The following is a 26,160-nucleotide window of genomic DNA, read 5'->3' as shown; positions in this document are numbered from 1 at the left end:
ATAGTGGATGCAGAAACTAACATCAACTTAAATTTGTTTTGAGGTGACTTTAAGGATTTTTTCACAGCAAGGCTACAATGAAATACAGATGGTAAAATTTGGATGACTTGAAAAACAAACCATGTATTTGTAGAGCCTAACAGTTTAAATACTTCTCTGAATAGGTCTTCTCAGATCTATTCACATCGCCTATTCATTCTATAGTTTACTGCAGTCCTAATTTGAATGGAAAACTATCTCATGTTTGTGATGTGAATAGTTAACTTACACTGACTTGAATGTGTACTGTGAATTCTGATTAGAATACTGTATGCTGTGTATATCACAATGTATGGGTAAACTTACTAACAGCAGACATGAATGTGTACTACGAATTCTGATCAGAATAAACATACTGTATGCACTCAATATATCGCAATGTATGGGTAAACTTACTAACAGCAGACATGAATGTGTACTGTGAATTCTGATCAGAAAAGACATACTGTATGCTGTACATATCACAAGGTATGGGTACAGGTGTACTGGTTAATGCTACCCGAGTAACCACGTCTGACATGAATTGGAAATCCATTATTCCAACACGAAGCAAGATTATAGTAAAGTGGCCTGACCATAACTGAGATGTATATTTGATGAACGTTCTTCACTGACATTGAATAAAAGAATTGAATTCTCAGTAACTGCAATAGTATTTTAATAATTTCACACTAGCGGGTCAAAATAGAACAAGATGGTCAATTTATTCTCACGCGTGTCTATAACAATTATGCATGTGTAACTTGTGGAGCGGAAGTCGTGGTGTTGACAAAGAAATCGACCATTTAGAAACATTCCATTGCAGTGAAAATCTTCTTTTATGTATTCTGGTGCCACATCTCTATTCTGTCTCAAGAGGGCGCACTTCAGTATAAAATTCATGTATACCAGGTACATGTGTATTACAGTGAAGGGTCTATCTACTTGAACTATGACAGACAATTATTTCTAATGTAGTTATATCTAGAGTCCTACCCTGTTTCAGCTTTCAGTTATTTTTATCTTTTCTTTTATTCATATTATGCAGTGACTTTTGTAGCTGGTATGGTTTATATATTATCTTATTTCAATAATAAATTCCAAGACAAATTTTTAGTGTACAAATTGCATGAGAAATTTAAACTTTAAAGTTAAAGTGAACACATTTCATGAGAAATTTAAATTTTAGTGTACAAATTGCATGAAAATTTTTTGCGTACAAATTGCATAGGAAATATTTAGTGTACAAATGTCAACATTATTCACATCATGCAACAATGATGTATTTTTTTTCTTTAAACTTTACCAAACACATGATCAAAATCATGCATTTTTTTTATAAAACTTTCAATGAAACTCTTCCCCTTTTATATGTATAACACAAAACACTGACAGAAAACATATCTGAGTGATATCGCTTCACAGTCGGGAAAAATTTAAGTCTGAATTAAAACAGTTTTTATTCAGTTAGTGACATTCCATATACATGTATTTAGCCCATTTACTTATTTGTGACAGCAGTGATTTGTAAAATTTGTACAACTTTAGTTTATGAATATTTAGTATGAATGTATGATTGGTTTGTTTTGTTTTTTCTATGAGTGAGTGTGATGCGTGTGTATATAAAGAACATTTGTTATGTATATATTTATTTTTATAACAGTGTAACCAGCGATACATTACACTAAGCATGTCCGTCAGGGCCTTGGACCTCGATTAGTTCAGAAAGAACTACTGTCCTTGGTCCTCACCAGAATTTTATTTTGTCCCTAGACGTTGTATTTTTTCTCTCTCTTTCATTTCTATATATTTATTCAATATTTGTATAAAATGTATAATTTCTGGTGAAATAAATTTCAATTCAATATTTACATTAGAGTAGTCAGCAAAGAGTGACTATACACAATATTAACAAATCCAATTTCAACATACCAGACACAAGCGTCAAAGTGATAAATTCAATTTGAAATTTCACATAAAACTTAGTTTGACAAATTAAATTTTGAAATACATCCAAATAAATCAACACGCCTATGAGACAATTCAATCACAGAATTTTTATCGCCTGGTTTGTAATTTGATATAACTGTTGTCTATGCCACTTCATAGTTCATATTACGGTAAAGTCAGTGGGGAATATTCTAAATCGGAAGTTGTATTTTATAAAGCTTGTGCCAGAAATTTACAATTCATCTGTAATGTTTGTTTATTTGTTGGTGTAAAAATTTCACGTTTTACCAAATAACTTTGCCATACATGTACCTGAAATGTAAGTTTATATATATAGTAGGCAGTGTTTTTTGTAAGAAGGTAATATTCACTGAGTTCCCCTGTCCTTTTACTGGTGTTGCCCACCAAAATTATGGTATAGTCTATGGGAAAGTACGCCAGCTTTACCATATTCCCCTTTCTGTTACCGGAGTTCCCTAACGTTAGTAAAAACACTGAGTCAGTAAAAGAACATTCAAATCAAAATTACAAAACTATTTTCTGTACATTGTGAAGTACACATACAATTTCAATTTTTCACACATCTGGAAATTTGAAATTCTTTGGATGTTATACGAAGTAGTCAGCACTGTGCACTCTAATAAATCAATTTGACACACCACAGACACAAAATAACTGGTTATAACCCAGCAAAATGTGGTAATCCCAATCTGTTACTACCCTATTTATTACTGCATCATTTCAGTTTTTAAAGAAACACGCTCAGGGCATTGTACAACAAACTAACAACTAAAAATGAAAATAGTACAACAGCTACGAAAACACACATACATAATATAAAACTGCTGGTCAAAAGTTCTTTCAAAAACGAAGGATATTTCTATCATTTTGACCCACAAAAATAATTTGTTGTTCTTTAGACGGTACAGAGATAGCCTGACTTAACATTTCAATTCTTTTCACATTTCTATTAAAGGTTTTCACCAATGTTAACAAAACTGTGTTATCTGTCATAGATAACATGCATGGATGAGCAGAAAGTCAATACCATCATTTCACCAACAGTCACAAATCTCATTCTCTTGTACTTTTGTTGTTATTTCCAACACTTAACTTCACAGGAATATCAAATCTAATACTGCTAATTATACATTGATTACTTTATCTATTCCTGTGTCTATTATCAGAGCTAATGAAATCAATTTTCTACAATGGAAAACTAGCCGGAATGCAATCTAACTAATCAAATCATGGCATAATAGAAGCCCTCTCAGTTTCAACAAGGGTGGATTTTAACTGAACTACAGGCAGATGTTTACAATTTCATATGCATGAAAATGAATTTTAGGAACTCTTCCTATTGTGTCACCTCCATGTTGACCTTTGAGGGAACTCAATTTTAGCCCTCCAGAGGGCGCTGTGACAACATAACTGAGATTTCAAACATACTTGTCTATTGCCCGTTCATCACGAAAATATTCCTAAATAACATTTATACTTAATCATGCTGCTAACAAAATTGAGGCACATGTTCCTTTCAACTTAAAAGGTCAACTTTAATCACGTACATCTGACAGAGTGTTGACAAATTTACAAAAATTTCACAAATTTCTATTCAAATATAAAATTTCATCACGGGCTTGAAATAAAATTTGTCCAACATCAGATGCTATAAAATAATATAGCTCTATAACATGAAATAAAGACTGCACATATGAGGCTACCAGTCTGTGGGGCCCCTCTCTACTTCCATGCAATTTTCAACAACTATATCAAATAAATAAACAAATGCTATGTAAACTGTTTAAAAGAACATCATAAAAATCTGGACATTTTCTCAGACATTATTTTCCAAAGAAATCGTTAAACAGCAATTTTTTGAACCTTTTATTAAATTTCGTAATATCGGTACAAATGTAGACATTTTCTCACAGACATAATTTTTACTAAGATCATTACAAAACACACTTATTGCACCATATATATATGGGTAATGAATACAGACTTAACTCAGTCATAACTTTTATCTACAAAAATAACATACATACATATGAGCCGTGATAAACACCAAATTAGACTATCAAAGTAGACATCTATAAATACTTTATGGTTACGTTTAGTATTACAGGAATAGTTGATACATTTTGAACACTGCTGTTAACTGAGTGTTAAAAAATTGTAATTATTTTAATATATTTTATTTGAGAGTACTAACTATTATTAGGCACACGTTCTTTATTCTTGAGTCATAACATAACACATTGTAACATAACATAATGTACTATAACATAACATAACATAACATATTATAAGAGCATCTTAACCTGACCCGATGTGACCTGACCCAACAACACAAAAACAAAAACACAGCACAGCACAACACAACACAACACAACACAACACAACACAACACAACACAACACAACACAACACAACAGTAATGTATGGAAGCACATACTAATTAATGTATGATTACATATACTAATGTATGGAAACACAATAATGTATGATACCGCATATTAATACATAATTACACATACTAATGTCTAATTACGCATACTAAATATATAACTGCATATTAATTACAAATGTAAGTGCTCAGAAAGTCTATCAAATTATGCCTTGGTCTGCAAATGAACAAATGAATTAACATTTATATCTACAATGTATCATAAAGTTCATTAGTTTGTAACCTATTTGTAACCTGTGACCACACAATTGCACAAATAGCATGTACAGTAATACTGACGATGAGATCATCTTGTGTATTTTATGATAAATTCATATCTCTGACTACTTATATTCCCTTTGTACAGCTATATAAATACCACCTAGTAATAATCAATTTGTATTTCTATAATTATCTGTAGTTATAGTACACATGACTATGAATTATATTAATATATTATAGTTATCACATTTTTTGTAATTTGATAATTTATTTGCATTAAATCTATATTTGATATGTTGTGACTGCATTTATGATAATTCCGACATCTTTGTCTTTTCTCCATCTTGTACAAATACTTGTTGAAATACTCAAATTATGGATATATAGTACTTGCATGGTGCATGGAATTGGAAAGATCGAAATATGTCTGGGTATAGAAATACGGATACCATTCCTGGCTTATACTAACGACCATGGTGCCCAGACTCTGCATGGAAAGATTATAAACTGTCTTAAAATATGGATAAGACTACTGGCCTCATAACTGTCTTGATGCCCAAGGTCTGCATGACAACAACACGAGTTCTTAAAATATGGATAAGACTCCTGGCCTCATAACTACTTTGATGCCCAAGGTCTGCATGGCAAGAACACAAGTTCTTAAAATATGGATATTAGACTCCTGGCATAATAAATAGCTCGGTGCCCAGGCTGCGCATGAAAAGTTCAGAAAAATGTCTCGAAATGTGCAGGACATGATGCCTGGCTAACTTACAAATATATTCATAATGTCCCAGGTGTGGAAACAGCCTAAAACCAACATCATAGTATTTACACATTTTGAAGTATTCTGCTCTACAGAAAATTCACCTAATACTCTAGGGGTAGGTCAATGCATCTAACATAACATATATTCTCCGTGGTATCATTTTCAATATATCTACATAAAATCTCCAGAAGTTTTACTCGAAAACCTTTCTGCACAAAAATTACTCAAAACTATATGCAAATCATGGAGAATTTTTATATTGTTCATGGTTCAATGGAATGATAAATTGGAAACAAATGCGACATTTCGATTCATCTACTACCGACCTTGATCACACAATTATTTAGTTATTCAGTCAGTGATAATGTTTCTCTTTACATATCATACATATGTACCAAATTAACCCTATTATCAGAATTTACAAACTGCAAACATTTATATTTCACTGCATAAAACATCAAAAGAGACAAATGTATTTCATACCATTATAATTTCATAAACTATATCATATCATATTCATGTATTTTAAATATACTTTTCTTAGAAATCTGACCACCATTTTGATATGCAAAGTACCATATATTGTGTGTATACATTCCTTACATGGATGCACTGCATTGTTAACCAAATGGTTCAAACATGACAATTTTAGATAATTCAACACATGCAGTCACGTTGCATTTTAAACATGTAATATATTACCGGAGAGTGAAGCAACCATTTAACTAGTGCTACAACTACCTAAAAGTGCAGTATTGCTCGTCTGGCAGTGAAATCCATCATTACTTGTCTTGCGGCCATCTCTTTTACCTCAGATAATCTTTAAACATTTCAACTGGCAACGTGACTACTTTGACAAACACAGCTATGTTTTCTTTGTATACCCTAGAAGTACAACAAGTAACACCTACATGTACATGCACTTAATTCCCCAAATTTGACAACTTTCTGCTAGATACCATGGTTACGCAATACTGCCAGGAAAAATGTACATTTAAAACAATCACATGTCTAGAAATAACTCCAACACTGGCATGGATACAAAATATTTGCATTATGACTATACCTTATTTATATATTCATTCATTACAACATAATTCAACTTTCAAACAAAATTCCTGAGGTTAGGTATAAAAAAAATTGTGTGGTTCCAATTACACTCAATTTTAGAATAGTGGAGGTTAAGTAGATTTTTTTTTTTTTTTTTTTTTTGTGAGTATCAAGTACAGGTAGATATGTTTTCCCTTGTTTTTCATATGGTCTCTGTGTTATTGGTTTCTTCTCATCAGATGTACAGCCATTACAGATTGGAAGAACAGTTTTATATCGTCTTTTTTAAGTTGATGCCAGTTTCCGCATCTACTATTTCTTGTGAGACTTCACAATTTTCATGATTAATTTTAGTTATTTTTTTCTCAAATACGGAGAAAAAAAGTTTAGGGTCGGTTTGAAAAACTATGTGGGAACCGGAACCAAACAAATTTTTTTAAGACCTTACAAGTCAAATTCTGCCAAAATCCGCAAATCCCTTTTCCACCTATGAAATTGAAATATTCAAAATTGTAATATACAACTTTAATTTACTGAATTCTACATACGGTGATTAATGATATTTAAGACTGCATTTTAACTTATTGTGGATACTAACTTCTACTAAATTCCAAATCCTCCTTCAGGACACACTAATCAATCACAATCAAGTCAAACAAACATTAACATTTATTTTTCTTCATTTCCGAATTTTTCAATCATTTTTTTTCACAATCAAAAAACACAAATCACTCCCGTCAACACCAACCTAATTATCAATTTTATTTTTTCTAAATAATACATGTCCAGTTTGATAAATTCACCTTGTTGAATTATCTGTAGACATACATCAAACACTCTATCATAATATTTATCTACCGATTAATAATAAATGTTAGATAAACTGACAGAGTCAGCCAGACACACTTCCGAGGTCAAAGGTTATCGGAACAGCTGTACAGAAGTCATAGAACTCTGCAGACACTGATCACCGACCTCTCTCATACTTCCATGTGATTACAAAATAAAGGTGCTCAGGTGTACATTATTCCTACATATTTTAAATTCTGAACACACAGTATCAATTCCACTAGTTTGACTGTGAATGCAGTTGTCAAGATGGCTCATTAATTTAATTCTTTTATTTTAAATCAATTTTAGTTTTGTACATGTATTATAACGTGCAGGGGTGAACAAATCCACGGGTCCTGGGTCCGGGACTAGCGATTTTTTTTGGGGGGACCACACAAATTTTACCTTGTCTGGTCCATTGGACCAGTACCTTACTGTTAATAACTATGTTAAAAAGTCATCTGAATATAGAGATTCATAGATAAGATTTGATGTTTCACATTAGCGGGACCTTGGACCACTAATTCTTTCAGCAGGACCACTGGATTTTTTAAGACACTGGTCCGGGGACCATCACTTCACAGAATGATTTGTTCACCCCCATGGTATGTTATTCTATGCCTGATATGATCATCAAATGAACATGTTTACACATTTCAAATTTTGTATGTTTTTTTATCTATCTGCACTATATTTTAGTTTACTAATCTAATAGAAAGTACCGATTTCACTTTATGGTAGAACATGCCTTGGGGTTGAATTTCACTAAAAATCAAAGTCCATAAAATCTTGTTAAATGCTGCCATATGACAGTTTGCTTCTGGTTCTTTTTTGAAATAATAAAATAAGTTTGGTGTCCACCTTCTTGTTTCAAGGAAATTGACAAGATTTTCTTTTCCAATAGCATAAACTCAGCTGGTTTTATTTGGCAGCCATGTAAGCTTCTAAAATGGGTTAATATAGATAATATTATGACTCAACCTGGAGGAAATCTTGCATATAAAAATAAAAATTTGTTGCCATCTGTTTTCAGAGCATGCAATTTCTTACCATGCTCCTTATCTCCTTAACCCTGTCTATAACACTACCGTATCACCACACACACACGCACACACTTACTAATATCTACATGTATCTGTCCACACCATCAACTAGTTCACTCCCCTCACATACTTGTAAAGTTCAATCAACCACATGCCTGACCAGTGTTCTCTACTGACCCATAATTTCATCACAAATATTTCCTACCGCCCTGTATGTATTTCTCATGTGTTTTTTTTTCATAAAACATGCCTATCAAAGAATATATTAATATATAATTCTGTGTATGTGTATGTGTATGTGTGTGATGTGTATGTATGTATGTGTATGTGTGTGTGTATGTGTGTGTGTATGTGTGTGTAATGTGTATGTATGTGTGTGTATGTGTGTGTGTAATGTGTATGTATGTGTGTATGTGTGTGTGTGTGTAATGTGTATGTATGTGTGTGTGTGTGTGTGTGTATGTGTGTGTAATGTGTATGTATGTGTGTGTTTGTGTGTGTATGTGTGTTTGTGTGTGTGTAATGTGTATAAAAATATCATTTTTATTGCACCAAATTAATGCATTTCAAATAATATGGTTATACACGTATATAAAATTATATAATATATAAATATATATATTTGCATCTCAAAAAGCACATTTTATTTTTAGTTTACCAGACAGGTGGGAACAATACAACCAATATTCATTCAATACCTTATATCACGTCCCAATAATTGTTCTAGTTTGTCTCTATCTCAGTAAACCGAAAACTGGATTGTCGTTATTACAAGTAGTATGGTCAAGTCAAGTCAAGTCCACCACATACTCCAAATGCATATGGATGGTAGACTGCACTTAAAAAATTGATGTTTGTTGTCTTAATGAAATCACCCATGTATAATAATAAATCTGCATTCAGACCTATACTGTACCTCATACATTTTATACTATGTATGTCTGGCTAGACAAAATAACTACCATTCCCAACAAGTAGGCAAAGTATCTGTGTCTAACAGCTGTTTAACTGTTAGTGTACAAATCTACATCTTTCCATCCATCTGTCCAGCACTCAACATTTTAACTTAAATGCATTACAGCTGAGAATGTGTTAAAAAGTTGGAATTAACCTGTTACTAAAATATCTACTGAAAATGACCTTTTTGTAACATACCCTTTTCATTTTGTCATGTATAAATTTAGAACTGGAAAGCTATGATATATGTTACATAATTGTGTACAAATATCCATATTGCCTTACATATGTAATGTTTCATATTTTTAGCTTTATGGTAGATTTTGAATTCTAGACCCGTAATTTATACTTTGCCATTCAAAATTGTGTGTGTGTGTGTGTGTGTGTGTGTGTGTGTGTGTGTGTGTGTGTGTGTGTGTGTATGTGTGTATGTATGTATGTATGTATGTATGTATGTATGTATGTCTGTATGTATGTATGTATGTATGTATATGTGTGTGTATGTATGTATGTATGTATGTATGTATGTATGTATGTATGTATGTATGTATGTATGTATGTATGTATGTATGTATGTATGTATGTATGTATGTATATGTGTGTGTGTGTTTGTGTGTGTGCATACATTTATGTGACTATGTATGTGTGACAGTATGCATATGTATATGCATGTCCATGTATGTGATAGTGTGCATGCGAGTGTAAGTGTATGATTGTATGTATGTGTGCACACGTATGTGATAGTGTGCATGTGAGTGTAAGTGTATGATTGTATGTATGTGTGCACACGACAACTATCCATGTGTATGTACATTTTGTATCTGACAGTATGCATCTCTGTGCATGTGTGACAGTATGCATGTGTTATAATGTATGACATTGTGTGTGACAGTATGAATGTGTGTCTATGTGTGTGTCTATGTGTGTGTGTGTGTGTGTGTGTGTATGTATTATGTACATGTTATTCATCTTTGTCACCACAAAAATGCAAAAAATGCAACAACATTAGAGACAATTGGTGTGAGTATTTTTTCAATCAGATTAGAGGTGATCTTATTTCATAATATTACTAAATCATAACTACAGTACATGTATAACAAGACAATGCAGCCATGATAAATCGTAAACAGAGCCCAGATCATAGTGATATGTATACTGTACAAAACATAATAATCTATACCACCCTGACATCTCAGAGATATGACTGATGGAAAAAATGACAGCAAACTTTACGGTCTGTGGACGACCTAGTTTGAATTCAAGATATGAGATAAAAATTGCATACATCTAATATCTAGAATACACAATAATATACTGTACTGAAATAATGTTTTAACACATCTACAAACTGTACTTTTCATATGGACAACCCTTTTTGTCGCTAAAAAATTTAATAATTTTACCTAAACTCACATATTTAACAAGCTTATTATTTTATTTCAAATATTTTTCAAGCACAAGTTTTTTATTTTTTGTAGTGGTATACAAAGTTTCAGCATTCCAAAACACCTATTTTCTTCATTTTTCAACATTTTAGTAACTTCGGCATTATACTGCTCAATTTTTTGCATGTGTATTCAGCTCACTTTCTGCTATTTCAAGACTAACGTTCATCAAACATCTGTACATAAATAACAATATACTTTCAGAATGACATTTTATTATCTCCATGTGAATATGACGAAAACATCAATCCATTCAGGCTGTAAGCCTTATATTCTGAAAGATACTGTAAACCTGGAAATGTTCGCGTAAGATTTATTTTCGCTAATTTCGCTACAAAACAAAAACGTGAAAATAAGTAGTAACGAAAATATATATTTCTGCATAATACAATGTACCAGTATGGTTATTAGTGAAAATTAATCTTTGTGAACTACATGAAGACTGTAAAATCACAAAATTTTCTAGTCGTGAAAATATGTAGGTTTACAGTACACTAAATACATAATAAAACTAAATGTAGTCTGCTTTTTTGATAATTTATTCAGATGTTCATGTGATGACCTATGAATATAGGTCAGATGGTGATGTCCTCAATTTACAATTTGCCTTCTGTAATCTTTGACGGCAGACTTATACTACCTATCATACCATTTTGTTTTGTTCTTTCATTTGCTTTATTTTATTATTGTATTCGCTTTGTACCGTAGCATCTACGACAGTCAAAATGAGATTAATTTTACTGTCATAATTTCTGTCAATCACGTTAAAAGTTTGTCCCAAAATGGAAAAAAAAAATTTCCTTTCACTTCGTAGTGTAAATATACAAAGCACTGGTTTTACCCATTCACTTGTACATTATTGTTTATTGAGATGGATGGGTAAACCATAACCATAATGGTACAAATGTGTATAGATACTGTATTCCTTCTCAATAGTAATGGGTATATTTAATAAAATGCGCCTGATTATTATGTTGTCAACAACTGCGACAAATCCAATATGGCTGCTTTTGAATAAAATGTGAGACCAAAAGAAACAGCTAATGAAAGGAGATAGATTTTGATAACGTTTGTAACAATTGCAAAGACGACTCTGGCATCAATCTTTCGTATAAGCAGATTTCGACTACTATCTCTCCAAAGAAGCTTATAGCCTTAGGCTTCCAATATTCTATTTCAATGAAGCCGCAGCCAGAAAGAAGGTGGAAATTCTAACAGGTTTTTGAAAATACCCACTGTGTCAGATGACATCAGGGGTGTCATCACATGATCAGAATCAATAAGGAGGGTGGGGACTGTGCGATGTAATCGGTATCACTAGATGGGATCAGCGCCAATCAGAGCGGGATAGATTTCATAACAGACTTGGATGTATCTATAAAGTGAGGTTGAAACGTCACTGTATGACATCATGACAATTTTATTTTTGAATACAAAATTATTAGCTCAAGGCTACAGAAGGAAATAAGTTGAAATCCACAAGTGTGAATGATCTAAGCTAAGATGACTCTATCATTGCACAGTGTTTTTGCTAAGGTTGGGAACCCTGCTAACAGAAATGGGTAAAAGGGAAACAGAGGCAGTCTTTTCCACAGAATCCATGTTTGGAAACCTTGGTAAAATGACACAGAAACCCTAGTAGAGTTTATCTACTTACGCATCCTTATCGAAAATCCCTGATTGCACATAGACTGGCATAAACACGAGAACATTGCATTACATTTCCATGGATACAAATAATACTAGATATTAACTCTCCATCCGGCAACTAAACTAATAAAGCAAGTCTCCAATCCCTATTAGAGGCCGTATTACAGTTAAATTACAAACTAAGTACATGCATACTTGACTGAAGGTAAATTAAATTGGATAGGATGGCTGACTTCCAAACACTGTAAGTATGTCTCAACTTTACAAACTACATGAGTGTGACCTCAATTTGTAGTTTATCTCTGTTTTTATCTCCAAAGACTACTACTAGTACTAGAGTTAACAATTTATGATGTAATGATCTCTTTGCTGTCATATTTTAGGTCAATTTGTAGGTTTTTAGAGCAATGGTGATGGACTGATATGCCACTTAGAACATAACAAACAATTTCAGCTACAAATACCTAGTCTGGATATCAACATGGTACAGATTCATCTCAGAGAGAACTTGTGATTCAATGAAAGATAATACTAGACTACAAATACTACGAGGGACTTTAGAACGTTGTTGACAATGTTTTCATCATTATTACTTATATCACATAGTAGTTAAAAAGTGGTTTTGTTTATAGCTGTCATCCGACACATTTTACCAGTGTACTGTCTGGTTCAATATATCAAGCAAGCATTTAATTATATTTAGAATGTTGTAAACTTTGACAAAAAACAGCGTACATGTACAAGACTACATAAATTTGTGTGATGGATTCCCTCCCTCCCCCCTCTCAAAAAACAAACACAAAAAAACAAACCAACAACAACAACAACAACAACAACAACAACAACAACAACAACAAAGTAAAGGCATCTACATCAGACAAAGAAGACCCATCATGAACAGGGACCAAGGACACCAACTACCATCAATTTATGGACATATTATAATTTAATTTATTCCACCAGTTTCGAAGTGACATCAACACTGAATAATTAAATCATTGCGTAATCAAGGTCCATGGTAGACAAATCAAAATGCCGCATTTGTTTCCAATTTATCATTCCAAAGTAACCATATCGTACTTTCCTGCATAAATTTCACCTTCTTTGTATAGTAATAGTCTTACCTCTCTTCAATAGCAAGGTTAGTACAGCCTTGGCAAACACTCTGAATACATATACAGTACATGTATGTACAAAATGGTTCACTAGGTTTCCCCCTTGGTATTATCATACTGTGTAAACAGACAAGAAAAACATGTCTAGCCTAGAATAACATCTCACCTGTATGATTAATATGTCATACCGGGATAAATGAAATATGAGTGAAATATATCAATTTTACTAGATTACCCTCACTGTACACCTAGATCATAAAATCCTCATAAACACATACTAGTAAATATTTGTCCCTGCATCTCATTTACATAATTAAGTTTTAGCTTTATACTTCAAACTAACAAACACATACATGTTAATAGCCAATAGTTTAAACTACATACACATGTTATTAAACTAACTTCTATTACATAATCAATAAATTAAATAACATACTCTGGAACAATACTAGTTGATATCCCAAAACGAATATTAATCTACTAATTTACATATACCAATGCCAAATATGTAAACCATATATCCAGTCAATGACAGGGTATTTTATTTCATAATAATGGTACACTTTGACCTAGAGGTATGGAAATGATGGGTTTGGCACTGAAATTATTCCTAGACCACAGGAGTAGTGTAATACATCAAGGCAATAAAATGAGAATGACATCTGTTTAGCCTTGTAGGAAAACATCAGTGTTGCAGCCAGCCTTTTGAAAGAGTGGGACATAGTGCCCCGAGACTTTTATCTATGCAATATAGACAATTATTTAGCTGTTGCTATACATGTAGGTGTCGTCATGTTACTAAACATATTTGCACACAGTTTTAGTGTGGGTCATCTATGACCCATCACTTCAAAAATTGTGGGTCAGGTCCAAAAAATGTGTGTCAAATGACCCAAAAAAACCCCTCTGGCTGCAACACTGAACATGCAAACAATTTCGAGTTTTAGGTTTGAACATATTAAATAGGTAAAATCTACTTGTTTATTTTGTCAGTTTTGTTTTGTTTTGTTTTAATTTTAGTTTTTGTGTACCCGCTTTTATTCTTCCCTGTAAATGACATTTGAACCTTGATCATTATCCTTTGCATTTTATTAGATTTTACGATTTGTACGACTTGTTTTATTGAATCAGATCGTTTTATTGTTTTGTTTTGTTTGTTTTTTCTGTTGTTTTTCTCTCAACATGTTGATTTTACTGATATGTGAACTCAAGCAATTTGACCATTTTATTTTGGTCACAATTTTGTTTTAATAAACCATGTATTATGTATCATTATTACTTAACTACTATGAATTTTTTTAGTAAATAAAATACTTTCAATTTCATGAACTCGCATTTCTGTGTTACCTTCCATATTATGATTCTGAAATGAGGAACAATATGAAATTCATCATCACCTTTCTATATTTTTTTGCAACTACACATTTTTTTAAACCCTGGCAAACACCACTACCTAACATCAAAACATTCATATCAGGATTCCTATCCTTCAAGTTATTAAAATTTAGTTTAGGGGCATATTAAAATAATTATCCGTGAATTTACAGGGTTATTTTCTTGGAATATTGTGTACTACAACTCACCAAAAGACAGTTATTTGATTTGATATGATGACTAATTAACTCATTATGCAAAGTGAATTTCTAAATTTTAGAAGTGATAATTTTGTAAACATAATTTTCCAGCAATTTCCATGAATAAAATATATTTCCCTGGAACTTTCTGCGACTGGAGTTAATGAAGATAGACATATATGTATGTGTAGGTTAATATATGATAGCACTGATGTTGATGTTATTGCAGGTACACCATATACGTGCATTATTATGAATGGGTACAATTCTGTATGGTGTACAAGGTTGTACATTGACAGCATCCATAGAGCTTCTTCACTGACATGGGAATTACACAAGATAGTAACATCACCCCAGGGAAGCCGTTCTACCAGATAAGCTATCTTGATGTAAAGAGATACCACAAACCTGTCATTTGTCATGAAGAAGATCTGCAGAAAGTTGTCACTCTTAAATCACGCTGCAGATGGAAAATCAATACACTATAAAATACTGCAAAATGAAGAGACAGTGAGAGAGAGAAAAAAAGAACCAACAAATACCTTTGAGTTGTTGTTTGGTGGTATTTCTTCATCAAAAATATTATTGAGGTTTTTGCTCGACTGACTGCTTGATATGTAGTTCAATGGAGCACCGTAGTTATACTTTTCCCTAGCAGTACGGTAGAATGATCTCCGTATAGACAATCGAGTACTCGGGGTGCTAGCAGTACAGATAGCTGGCGTGGAAATGGAAAGTCTGTTGTGGGCATGCATATTCTTGTCTTGGCAGTAGTGAAAAACATACACAACTAGGACACATCCATGTGTGGGTGTAGCTACACGTATACACAAATTATAATCCTGGAAATCTATCCGTATCTATGAACGTCTGGTGAACACAGAGGGAGAGAGAGAGATACTTCTGTCTGCACACATACACACACATACACGTTTCAGTGCATGTTAGCTGAGACCCATATGCTGTTATTGAGTCTAACAGCTGGCTACATGCCAGTCTACTGGCACTGGTATTCCGGCGTTTGTCACAACAGTATAAATTATCTGCAACCTTGCTAGTGAGTGACAAATACTGGGCACAAAGTTCAGACTTGGTAGAACAATTTTTTTTTTTTGAAATTCCAAACACGTTGGACGCAAAAGAGGGACAAGGTACACGTGTAGTATATTAATATTGAATTGTTGGTAAAGGCACTGACTGATCGTACCAGGCCTTTTACTGTGCCTAATTGGTGGGATATAAATAGCCGACAGTAAAAGGTACAAACGATATCAGTGAGCTTGTCACGATCTTCTCTGGGGTGGATTTACTAGTAAACTCCTCTGGGTATCACATACATACACGTGTTTGTTCACCACTAAGGTCACTGCGTGGTAGAAAGGTATCCTGTAAATGTTGGTGGCAGAAGGCGTCCTCTGTCAGTCATTCACACATGCACTGTTATAGTTGATATGTGTTATCATCCGCCAATTAATTTGACAATGCTGTATCCATACGTACGCATCATCTCACATTACAAGTCCATTGTGAAGCAACCATTTATATAAAAAAAAAACATCCATGTTGAACTTGAAGGTCATGTATTTCAAGACAGACTAAAAACAAACAGAAACCAGTTCCAAATAACCTTGAATTTCACTAGAATTGGTACAAATGCAGTCTTGTTGACCTCACACACGTTATTTGAATTTCACTCCAGTAATTCACTTGTTACACATGCCTCCCAGTATCCTGTGTTATCACTGGAAACTTAACACCTGTATACATCACATACAATTAGTAGATATGCCAAAAAACGCCATCAATGAAGGTGTCAACGAAGTCATTCACATCCAAGGTCACCACATCACCATAGCTCCAAAAAATACACACATAAAATTATGACTGATGAACACACACTATTAGTCAGTTGACGAATTCTGATCAAAAATATCAATGTCCCCCTAACTTGATGCATATAAACAACACACAACACCCTAGGTTTGCTGTCAATGGTTTATAGTTCCAATGTTTTCTGCAGATATGGCATTCAGGAATAGTCAGGGGAGTGATAAAATGATGAAGGCTGTGCACTCAGTTACAATTTGTATGTTATGATTTTCAATGCTAATTAAAGTTTAAGAATGAAATCCCGTTTCACCAATCACTGAACCCTGTCTATACTGTAAAAATCACTTTGCAGTCTATAGTGTTTTTGCTTGGGTGGTAAGTAGGTAAAATCTATCGAGGTTTCCATGATTTCCAAACAAAATTTAATTACCATACATTCTATGGAGAAACATTGCCATTTTTACCCTTTTCTCCCTTTCTGTTACCGGGGTTCCCTAACCTTAGCAAAAAACACACTGCAATATCTATACATCATTTCTTTCTAGTTTTAAAAATATCAAGCACAATTCACAACGATTAAAATGCCTCACATTTCATTTTATTTCAGCCACATTGAGTTTTCTGTTTCCACCAAATATAGCACATTTAATACTAAGCAAGTGAAATTATCTGGGGTTGTCTAGATTTCAAAGTAGATATTATATATGGATGAGGATTTGATATTTATTTTGGATTTTTTAATTTATAAAATAAGTTTATCATGGCTTCCTACTCCAAAAAATCAATGTGAAACAACATATGCCAAGTCCTTGTTTATAGCTCAATAAATTGCAAAAGATAACTATATATGTAAAAAGTTTCCTACTATATGTACATGAAGGATAACAAACATTTTACACATTTTATAGCTTTTTGCAATTGATTGAGTTACAAACACAGCCTCACTCAATGTTGTTTCAAATTCATTTTTTCAAGTAATAGCAAGCCATAATAAAATTATATTATAAATCAAAAATCAAATACCAATCCTCATCCATATGGCCACTTTAATATTTAACACATACTTCATATTAAAATGATGCAACACTTACGATATTCACGAAGCATAAACTAATTTTCTGTTTTCTCGTGTCCTTAAAACCTAGATATTGTAATTCCACGCTAGGATGAAACCCGGTTATGGTGTCAATTATACAGTGAAGTAACCCAAGGCAAAAACACTGCAGTATGTATAAACTCCATATCGCTATAATTCCTTCCAAAGCACATGTAGATTACCTACCTAGATATTACTTTTTCATTCTTACTTTTAAAAACTATTACTTGAATGTTATACGTACAATTCAGATACAGAGTAGCTGTAAGTGTGACCACAATGGCACACTATAAAATCCTGGGTAAGATTACCACACTTACTAGTATATGGAGAACATGTCATATATTCCATGCTGTAGGGAAAACTACATGCATACATGTAATACAATTTCAGGGCATGTGTCCAATACTTTGGTAACCATGGTAACAGATGTGTGAAAAAAGCACTCTCAGTTTTTCTTTCTATCTATCGTTTTTCATTACTAACACAATAAATTATACAAAGATTTTGCGCAGAGTCAGGAAAGATAGAAAATGTTTCCATATTTTATACATCTACACACCCATGAGATGGGAACAATCCTTTGAGATTTGAATTATTTTCATTCTTACAACCATTTACACCCAAACATGATTCATCTCTTTCAGTTCACTATATATATAATGACTATCTCCACAGAAACCTTTGCAAAATAAACTTGTTTCCTTTCATGTACAGCCACCAAATCAAAGGATACAAGAAGAATGAAAATAATATGTGTACATGCACTCCCATCAATAGACTTGCATAGTAAGAGTAAAATTTTCCATGACAATTTGTTTTGTGTGTAACTCACGAACATAAAACTGATTTTCATTAAAGTGACCATATGGAAGAGGATCGGGTATTTATTTTGGATTTTTAATTTATAAAACAATTTTATCATAGCTTCCTACTAGAAAAATCAATGTGGAACAACATATGCCAAGTCGGTATTTGTAACTCAATAAATGGCAAAAGACTGATATATGTATAAAAAATTTGTTATTGTACATAACAAATTTTTTACACATTTTTTAGCATTTTGCAATGTATTGCATATTGAGTTACAAATGCAGACTGGTCTATATTGTTTCACATTTCATTTTTCAAGTAGGAAGCTATGATAAAATTGTTTTATAAATTAAAAATCCCAAATAAATACTCGATCCTTATCCATATGGTCACTTTAATACAACTTCATTTTTTAGTGGTGGGATCATCACAGCTGAAAAGAAATGAAATAAATTTCTGTCAAACAGCAAAGCATATTTTTTTTTCATTCTACTAATTCATTCTTCAGTATTCTGAATGATGAATGTATAAATACATCATTTATTGTTTGATGTTTTCATTACATAAAACAAATTTTATGGGTTTTTTTCTCTTTGATAAGTTAACACAACATAAATAGTTAATTTCCTACCATTTATTGTTCATGAAATGAATTCGTTTACGGCTGTATTCTGTTTTCAGATACATGTCAATTCCCTAAATGATTGAGCTATCTGTCTGGGAGGGTATAGATGAAATATTTGTATATTACAATCATTTTATGAGGTCAAAGGTTACAATTCAACATTAGTTGACATAGTGCTCCTTTGGTACAATGTCATTTCTGTAGTCATAATGCTATGACATCACTTATTTCTGTAGCCCCATCACTAATTTCTGTAGCCATTATGCTATGACTTCACTAATTTCTGTAGCCATTATGCTATGACATCACTAATTTCTGTAGCCATTATGCTATGACATCACTAATTTCTGTAGTCATAATGTCTTAGTACGACATTATTAATTTCTGTACCTTCGTGTGAGCTGACAAAACCAACTTCTTTAGCTGTGTGTAATTATATAACAATACAATAGATATTACAAATTTAGTTAGAAAATTAACAAAAATTACACCTCAGCTTCACTAACAACAAAATCTTGCAACATGACATATCAAAACATTCCTTGCATTAACATGTAGATGAAGTACATAGAATTTTGGCATACAAGCTGTAAGGCCATTTCATATATCACGACATTCAGCCAACCATGTCTAAATACACAATAAAATACATTAAAATATATGAAGCATATATCGTATTATATTGCAATAAATATGCAAATTTACGTTATTACTATGCATGAACAAAGGTGAACAATGACCTGTCTATCTGATTTCAAAGTACAGTACATGTATAACAATATATGCATGTATGGATATAAATGCGGTTTATTTTTATTTCAAAAACTACCAACGTTTTGTTCATAAAAGTAAATATACCAGTAATTAGCATATACAAATAATATTTCCACGTTTCCCACCCATATGAAAGTATAAAACAAACATCTAATGGTTTAATATGTGTGAAGAGCAAAACAATGTCATTTCAAAGTTGGATTAATTACAAAATTTGTAATAAGTCAAAGATCTGGAGATGAAATATTTAGTATACACATGTATGCATGCTTCAATATTCCCAAATTCCTGATAAAGCCTATAACATGAAAACCGAACAGCTGTGAAATATAATGTAATTTCACCTTTGTTAGTTGCAAACTTTAAATGAGTCCAAACGGAATCACAAAATCTGAAAAATATTATTGAATATTCTCTGTTTACATTATGAAATGAAAATCTAATAGTTCAGTTGTGCAGTAAAAGAATCACGTAGTTTACCAGCCAACCTTTACAACTTTGCAGAATTCAGTTTGTATTTCAACATTTTCAACCTATGTCATGACATGAAAATCTAACATAGCAAGTTACGACAAGCAAAATAACACAATTAATTTTTTTTTTTTTAAATCTACGAATTGGCAGAATTTTGTAAGTACTTCTATATTTCTCATTAGTATCTGAAATAAATATAACAGTACATTTGTGAAGAGCAAAATAATGGAATTCAAATCTCAAAATTTGCAAATTTGGTATGTACATTCTCCATTAGTTTCTGATATTTAACGATGCAGCTGCGAAGAGTAACAAAGTACAATTAACACTCAGTCATAATAAACCTCAAACATAGTATTTATCTCATGACATGAATTGTACATCTTATATTCTAGTTATCTATCGTTACCATGGCAATTACTATAAACCTAGATATTTTCGCCACAAGAAAATTTTGCAATTTTATAGTCTTCAGCTAGTTCTGAAAGACTGATTTTTAACTAATTATGAGACTGGTAGATTGTTGTGTTCATGTACAAGAACTTTGTAGTCTTCACCTAGTTCTCGAAGACTAACTTTTCAATTAATTAAAGATTGGTACATTGTTATTATGTTCATGTACAACATGGGTAATTTTAGTCACTGCTTCTTTTTGTGCTTCAGTTTTCCAGTGAAATAAGCGAAAATAAATCTTGAGCAAAAAATGTCAAGATTTACAGTATTTGGTACCTATCTATCAGACATCAGTTTTGTTACACACTATTCACATTTTATCTCTAAATCCATTTCCATTATTCACTCAAAAAAGGTAGACTGACTCACAATAAACTTACATGCTTATGATCACTTTCAGTATCACAAAGTTAGTAAGTATATAACTCTGTGTTGCCGTGGCATTTATAAAATTTCTCCTCAAACAAAATATAGGAAACCATGCAATCCACAAGTCTGGTTGTAATAGTTTTAAAATACATGCAAACACAACATGTACAATAACACTCAGATTTACAGGTAGTTTATTTCATTCTTCACCCAGACATATAAATTAGTTTCTAGTTTACATAATTTCGGAGATTGGCTAATTATGGTCAGTGTAATGATCTAACCGATAAACTGTCAAATTAGTATGAAAATAATTACGCGACAAATAATATTTTTTGGATTTTTTTTTTAGATCATGTGTTTTGTTTGCAAACTAAAATTTTGCATTGATTTCAGTGTTTCAGTGTCATCACTATGGTTACAACATGGTTATATCACAACATATCAAGTTCTGTATTGATCACGCTAAATATTCTGCTACCCCTTATCCCCAAACTACCCCTTTTTTCATTGGGCCTTCACACACATAAACATGCAGTCAGGTCAAATGTCAAATACAACATCAGGTGTAACATTTTAATGCCAAGATTCTTTTGTTTATCCACTGTGTTGTTCCCACGGAAACAAAACAACAAAGCCTTCTCAAGAAAGACATGAAGAGAAAGAGTGGCTATAGATTTTTATGAGAAGGTACGGATCAATAACAGACAGACAAGATAGAGATGGTCGAGAGTGATAAGGATATTGATTGATTTGGATAATTAATGAATGAACGGGTGGTTGTTAATAAAACTGTATAATAGCAAAACAGGAGTTTGACAAGACAGTTCTCCTCACAGTGCCACTGTCTATGGTTTGACAGCATACAAACTAACCAAAACGTGTTAATAGAGACATCAGTTGTTTTATCATCTAGTGGTATTCGTGGTATCCAATCTCAAGATCTCTCTTTTAATACTTCACAGATGATATCAAGGGTAAATCTATTTGTTTTAGTAGAAAGGAAAATCTCAAGTTCACCAACTTTTTACCAGGGTTCTCCCCACCACTATTATGATTCATGTATTGAATCTACGTAAATCTTCCTTGTTGTACCGGATATTCCCCTGATGTTACCACCCCCAAACCCCCCCCCCCCCCCACCACCACCACCACCACCACCACCACCACCACCACCACCACTGTTATGATTCATGCATGGAATCTTCGCAAATCATCCTTATACTGGATATTCCCCTCATGTTACCAGGGTTCCCACACCTTCGCAAAATACTCAATATACTCTAGGATTGACCATCATCCATGTTTTAGTATGTCACAGAGGATGAGAAGGAAACCGTTAATAAAATGTACAAACTCTCCTGTCAATGTTACCATAAATTTGGGAAGATATTGCAAGTTACGTACCAAAGAGCAAGAAATGTTGTGAAATTTTTATGGAGCATAGAAATGATAAATTTTCCATATTTTAGACTAGAGCTGATGAAATATTAGCTACATTGTATTTAGAGAGGATTATAAACACATAGAACACATGATTTGTACATTAGTACACAGTCCTTCATAGCCTCATGGCAACAGCAGAATAAACAACAGAATTAGCATTCCTAAAATAACCCAGCATTTTTGCTTTCAATGACACACATCATCACTTTTATTGTACTGGGGTTCAGTGACCTTTGAACATATGTTACATCAACTCGCATACAATGTCAGTTTCAAGAACTCATCAATGGTTGTTTTGACACTTGTTTTTATAGATACCTACATGAAAGTCTAATTAAGGTAACCATAAATAACATCATGTGCATTTTAAAACCAAAAATTTAAAATCCTGTCCTCATATTAATACTTCCTATATAGGTTTTCATAAAGCCATAGAGGGCGCACTTTAGAATGAGTCTCCTTTTGTTTTTACAAAATGGACATAGATGGCGCTCTTTACAATTATACCCAAACTTCAGAATTGGGTGAGATAATCATCAACTGTACTTAGCTTATATTTTCTTATCTTTGTAGTTCAAATTTTACCACTGCAACCCACACATTTAGATTTGATCACAAGCTGTTTTCCATGTATTTGACATCACTGGGTGATAATTTTTTTTCTGTTGATGTCTCCACTCCTTAGGACAGATGACGTCAAGGCATATTACATACGTGGAAATACAGACTGGATCTTTTTGGCTACCACTTACAGATTGTACTCCAGAACACAGTAAACTCTTTTAATATGAGTTCCAATGCTAACACTACAAACTTACCTTTTATTTGCACCAAGGGGAAGATGTTCACACAACTGTCACCAGCAATGATGGCGTAACTTACCTTGTCTCCAAATGCTTGTCACAGATATCACCAATTCACTATGACACATGTACACTGAAAACAAATCTACAATTCTAACCATCCACATCATACACATCCATCTATACATGATATTTCCATGTTCAAACATACAATGTACTTGTAACATTTCGCAAAGCAAATAATAGGATGATCTTTTCATGATAGACAACCCGATTCAAGAATTGACAACATTCAATTGAGTCTGGGTAGATGAACAGTGTCAATTTCTGAGCGACTACAGTTTAACATTTGTGAAAAGGGTCGGTCTTGATCAAAAACGGTGAGTGAGTGAGTTAATGTGATTGACTGACTGCCTGACAGTTTTTTACACAGCAAACATGAAATTTTAGAAAAACAATTTTTAAAAAGGCGAGAAGACTTACAGCTACTTCAGGTCTGGAATAGGCTGGTGGTATAGAAGAAGTCTGCTGTTGTTCCCATTTCGATGCAATCTCCAGAGTTTCAAATGTCTTCTGTGCAATACTCTTGTTACCATCCAGTAATGTCACCTCATAGAACTCTTGAATGTCTACAAGATACAAATTTAACACAACATCAGTGCCTTGATACAGAAATTTTATAACACAGCTGAAAAGTTGAACATTTATTAAAATTATCATGACAGATTTCATCCAGATGGCAGTGAAAAGAAAATATATAATCATGTATATTGAACACATATTGCCTGGCCATGAGGGCTATATAGCACTCGTTTATTACACCCGAGAGACTGTGAGTTACCAGAATCACATGCTATTTCCCGAGGCCAAAGGATGAGGGAAATAGCATGTGATTCTGGTAACTCAGTCACGAGGGGGTAATGAACAGGTGCTATAGCCCGAATATAGGCCAGGCAATATGTGTTTTATAATATACCTCATGCTGTGAACTCGCGGTGGCAGACGACATTGTCAGAAGCCATTTTCACCTGCTGTGAATACGTGGTGGTCATGTGACCATGTAAAAGTTGATGGAACTATTTCCCTAGGGAAATAGTCATTCTATTTTCCTATCACGTGACTGATTCTAGCGAATCATGGCACAGCATTATCACTAGGTATATTAATTATAAAAATTTTCTATACCTTCCCTGAGTGATAACACTGATGTCAAAACCTGATTAGCTAACATTAACATGTATGTTCGATTAACAATATCCACTGTAAAAATACACTTTAGTCCTTTGGGATAAGACATACTGTATCATGCATGCCGTTATATTTTTAAAGCATATAGAGCAATATCAAATTACCATAAAAACAAAAGATATCTACTGAAACTAGATCACCAAGCGAGGGCGCTGTCATCAAGCAGGTTGACTTGTTCATACCAACTCAAATGTAGCTATTTTTATATTCATATTTACCATCATTTTCGACCTTGCTGTGACCTTTTAAATGTTGACCTTGCTTGACCTCTACTTTCTATTGGTATTTCCCTTTCACACATTACGATGTGTATTATTGAGGCTTTCCCTCGCCGTTCATGTCTTTACGATTCAAAGGAATATCAAATGACTGATACGGTGATAATGATACAGATATAAATATAGTATTCACAAATGTATCCTTGTGGGTGAATTATCAAAAAAAAACATAATCGTCGCACTTTTCTCTTTTATCTTATGGAATACAATCTTTCAAAAGCTAGTTCTAAACTCAATTATTTGCTTATTTATGATTCCACCAGGATATTGAGGTCAAGGGGTTAAAAGCTTACAGCACAACAAACAGAAACTTAGCTCAGTGTTTCCTTTTTAGTGAGCTGTAATATTTTACACCATCTATGAATATCCTTTCATCTCGCAATTATAGAATCAATTTCCTTACACGTTTATCCTTCCATTACGATATCCCATCACGTCATCTCCACACGACAACTATACCGCAGTGGTTTTATTACATTACAACCGCGATTAATCGCATTACGGCAGAATCGTTTTAATTTCATAACTCGCACAATGTACACCAACAAAGCCTCAAATTAGAAGTTTTTTAGTCATTTTTACCGAGATTTAAAGAATTGACATAGTACACCTGATCACTAAATGAGGTCAATGTATTTGTATGCAGTCACAAGAAAATGCATTAGCTGCGTTTGTTCTAGGGAGACCACACTACATTTCCTCGGGTTATGTTTTCTACGTCATAGCACAAAAAGTACACACACTGTCAGGCGATTTTGTTTGTTCATCTGGATTAAAAAGAAAGTTCTTTGCACCATATACTACGATGTAGCAATTCACCTGACCTCCTTCTTTGTAGAGAAATTACATGGATTAGGAGAAGAGGGACAGGGAAAAGA

At 33.1% G+C, this 26,160-nt stretch overlaps 1 protein-coding gene across 4 annotated transcripts in view; it reads right to left on the bottom strand.

The window, feature by feature from the left end:
- Positions 1 to 26,160, bottom strand: part of LOC144442254 (disks large homolog 1-like) — a 190,330-nt gene that overhangs the window by 116,903 nt on the left and 47,267 nt on the right. For 3 of the 4 annotated variants that reach the window (XM_078131542.1, XM_078131540.1, XM_078131541.1), the window contains exon 3: positions 24,240 to 24,385. In XM_078131542.1, the coding sequence (XP_077987668.1) occupies positions 24,240 to 24,385 (146 nt within the window). Of the gene's footprint in view, positions 1 to 15,615; positions 15,830 to 24,239; positions 24,386 to 26,160 lie in introns of those variants that run through there. The other variant, XM_078131543.1, reaches the window with a different exon arrangement.

The sequence above is a fragment of the Glandiceps talaboti genome, chromosome 11 (assembly GCF_964340395.1).
Source record: "Glandiceps talaboti chromosome 11, keGlaTala1.1, whole genome shotgun sequence".
NCBI lineage: Eukaryota > Metazoa > Hemichordata > Enteropneusta > Spengelidae > Glandiceps > Glandiceps talaboti.
Note: the sequence above shows the minus strand (reverse complement) of the source record. Positions and strands in the feature narration are given on the sequence as shown.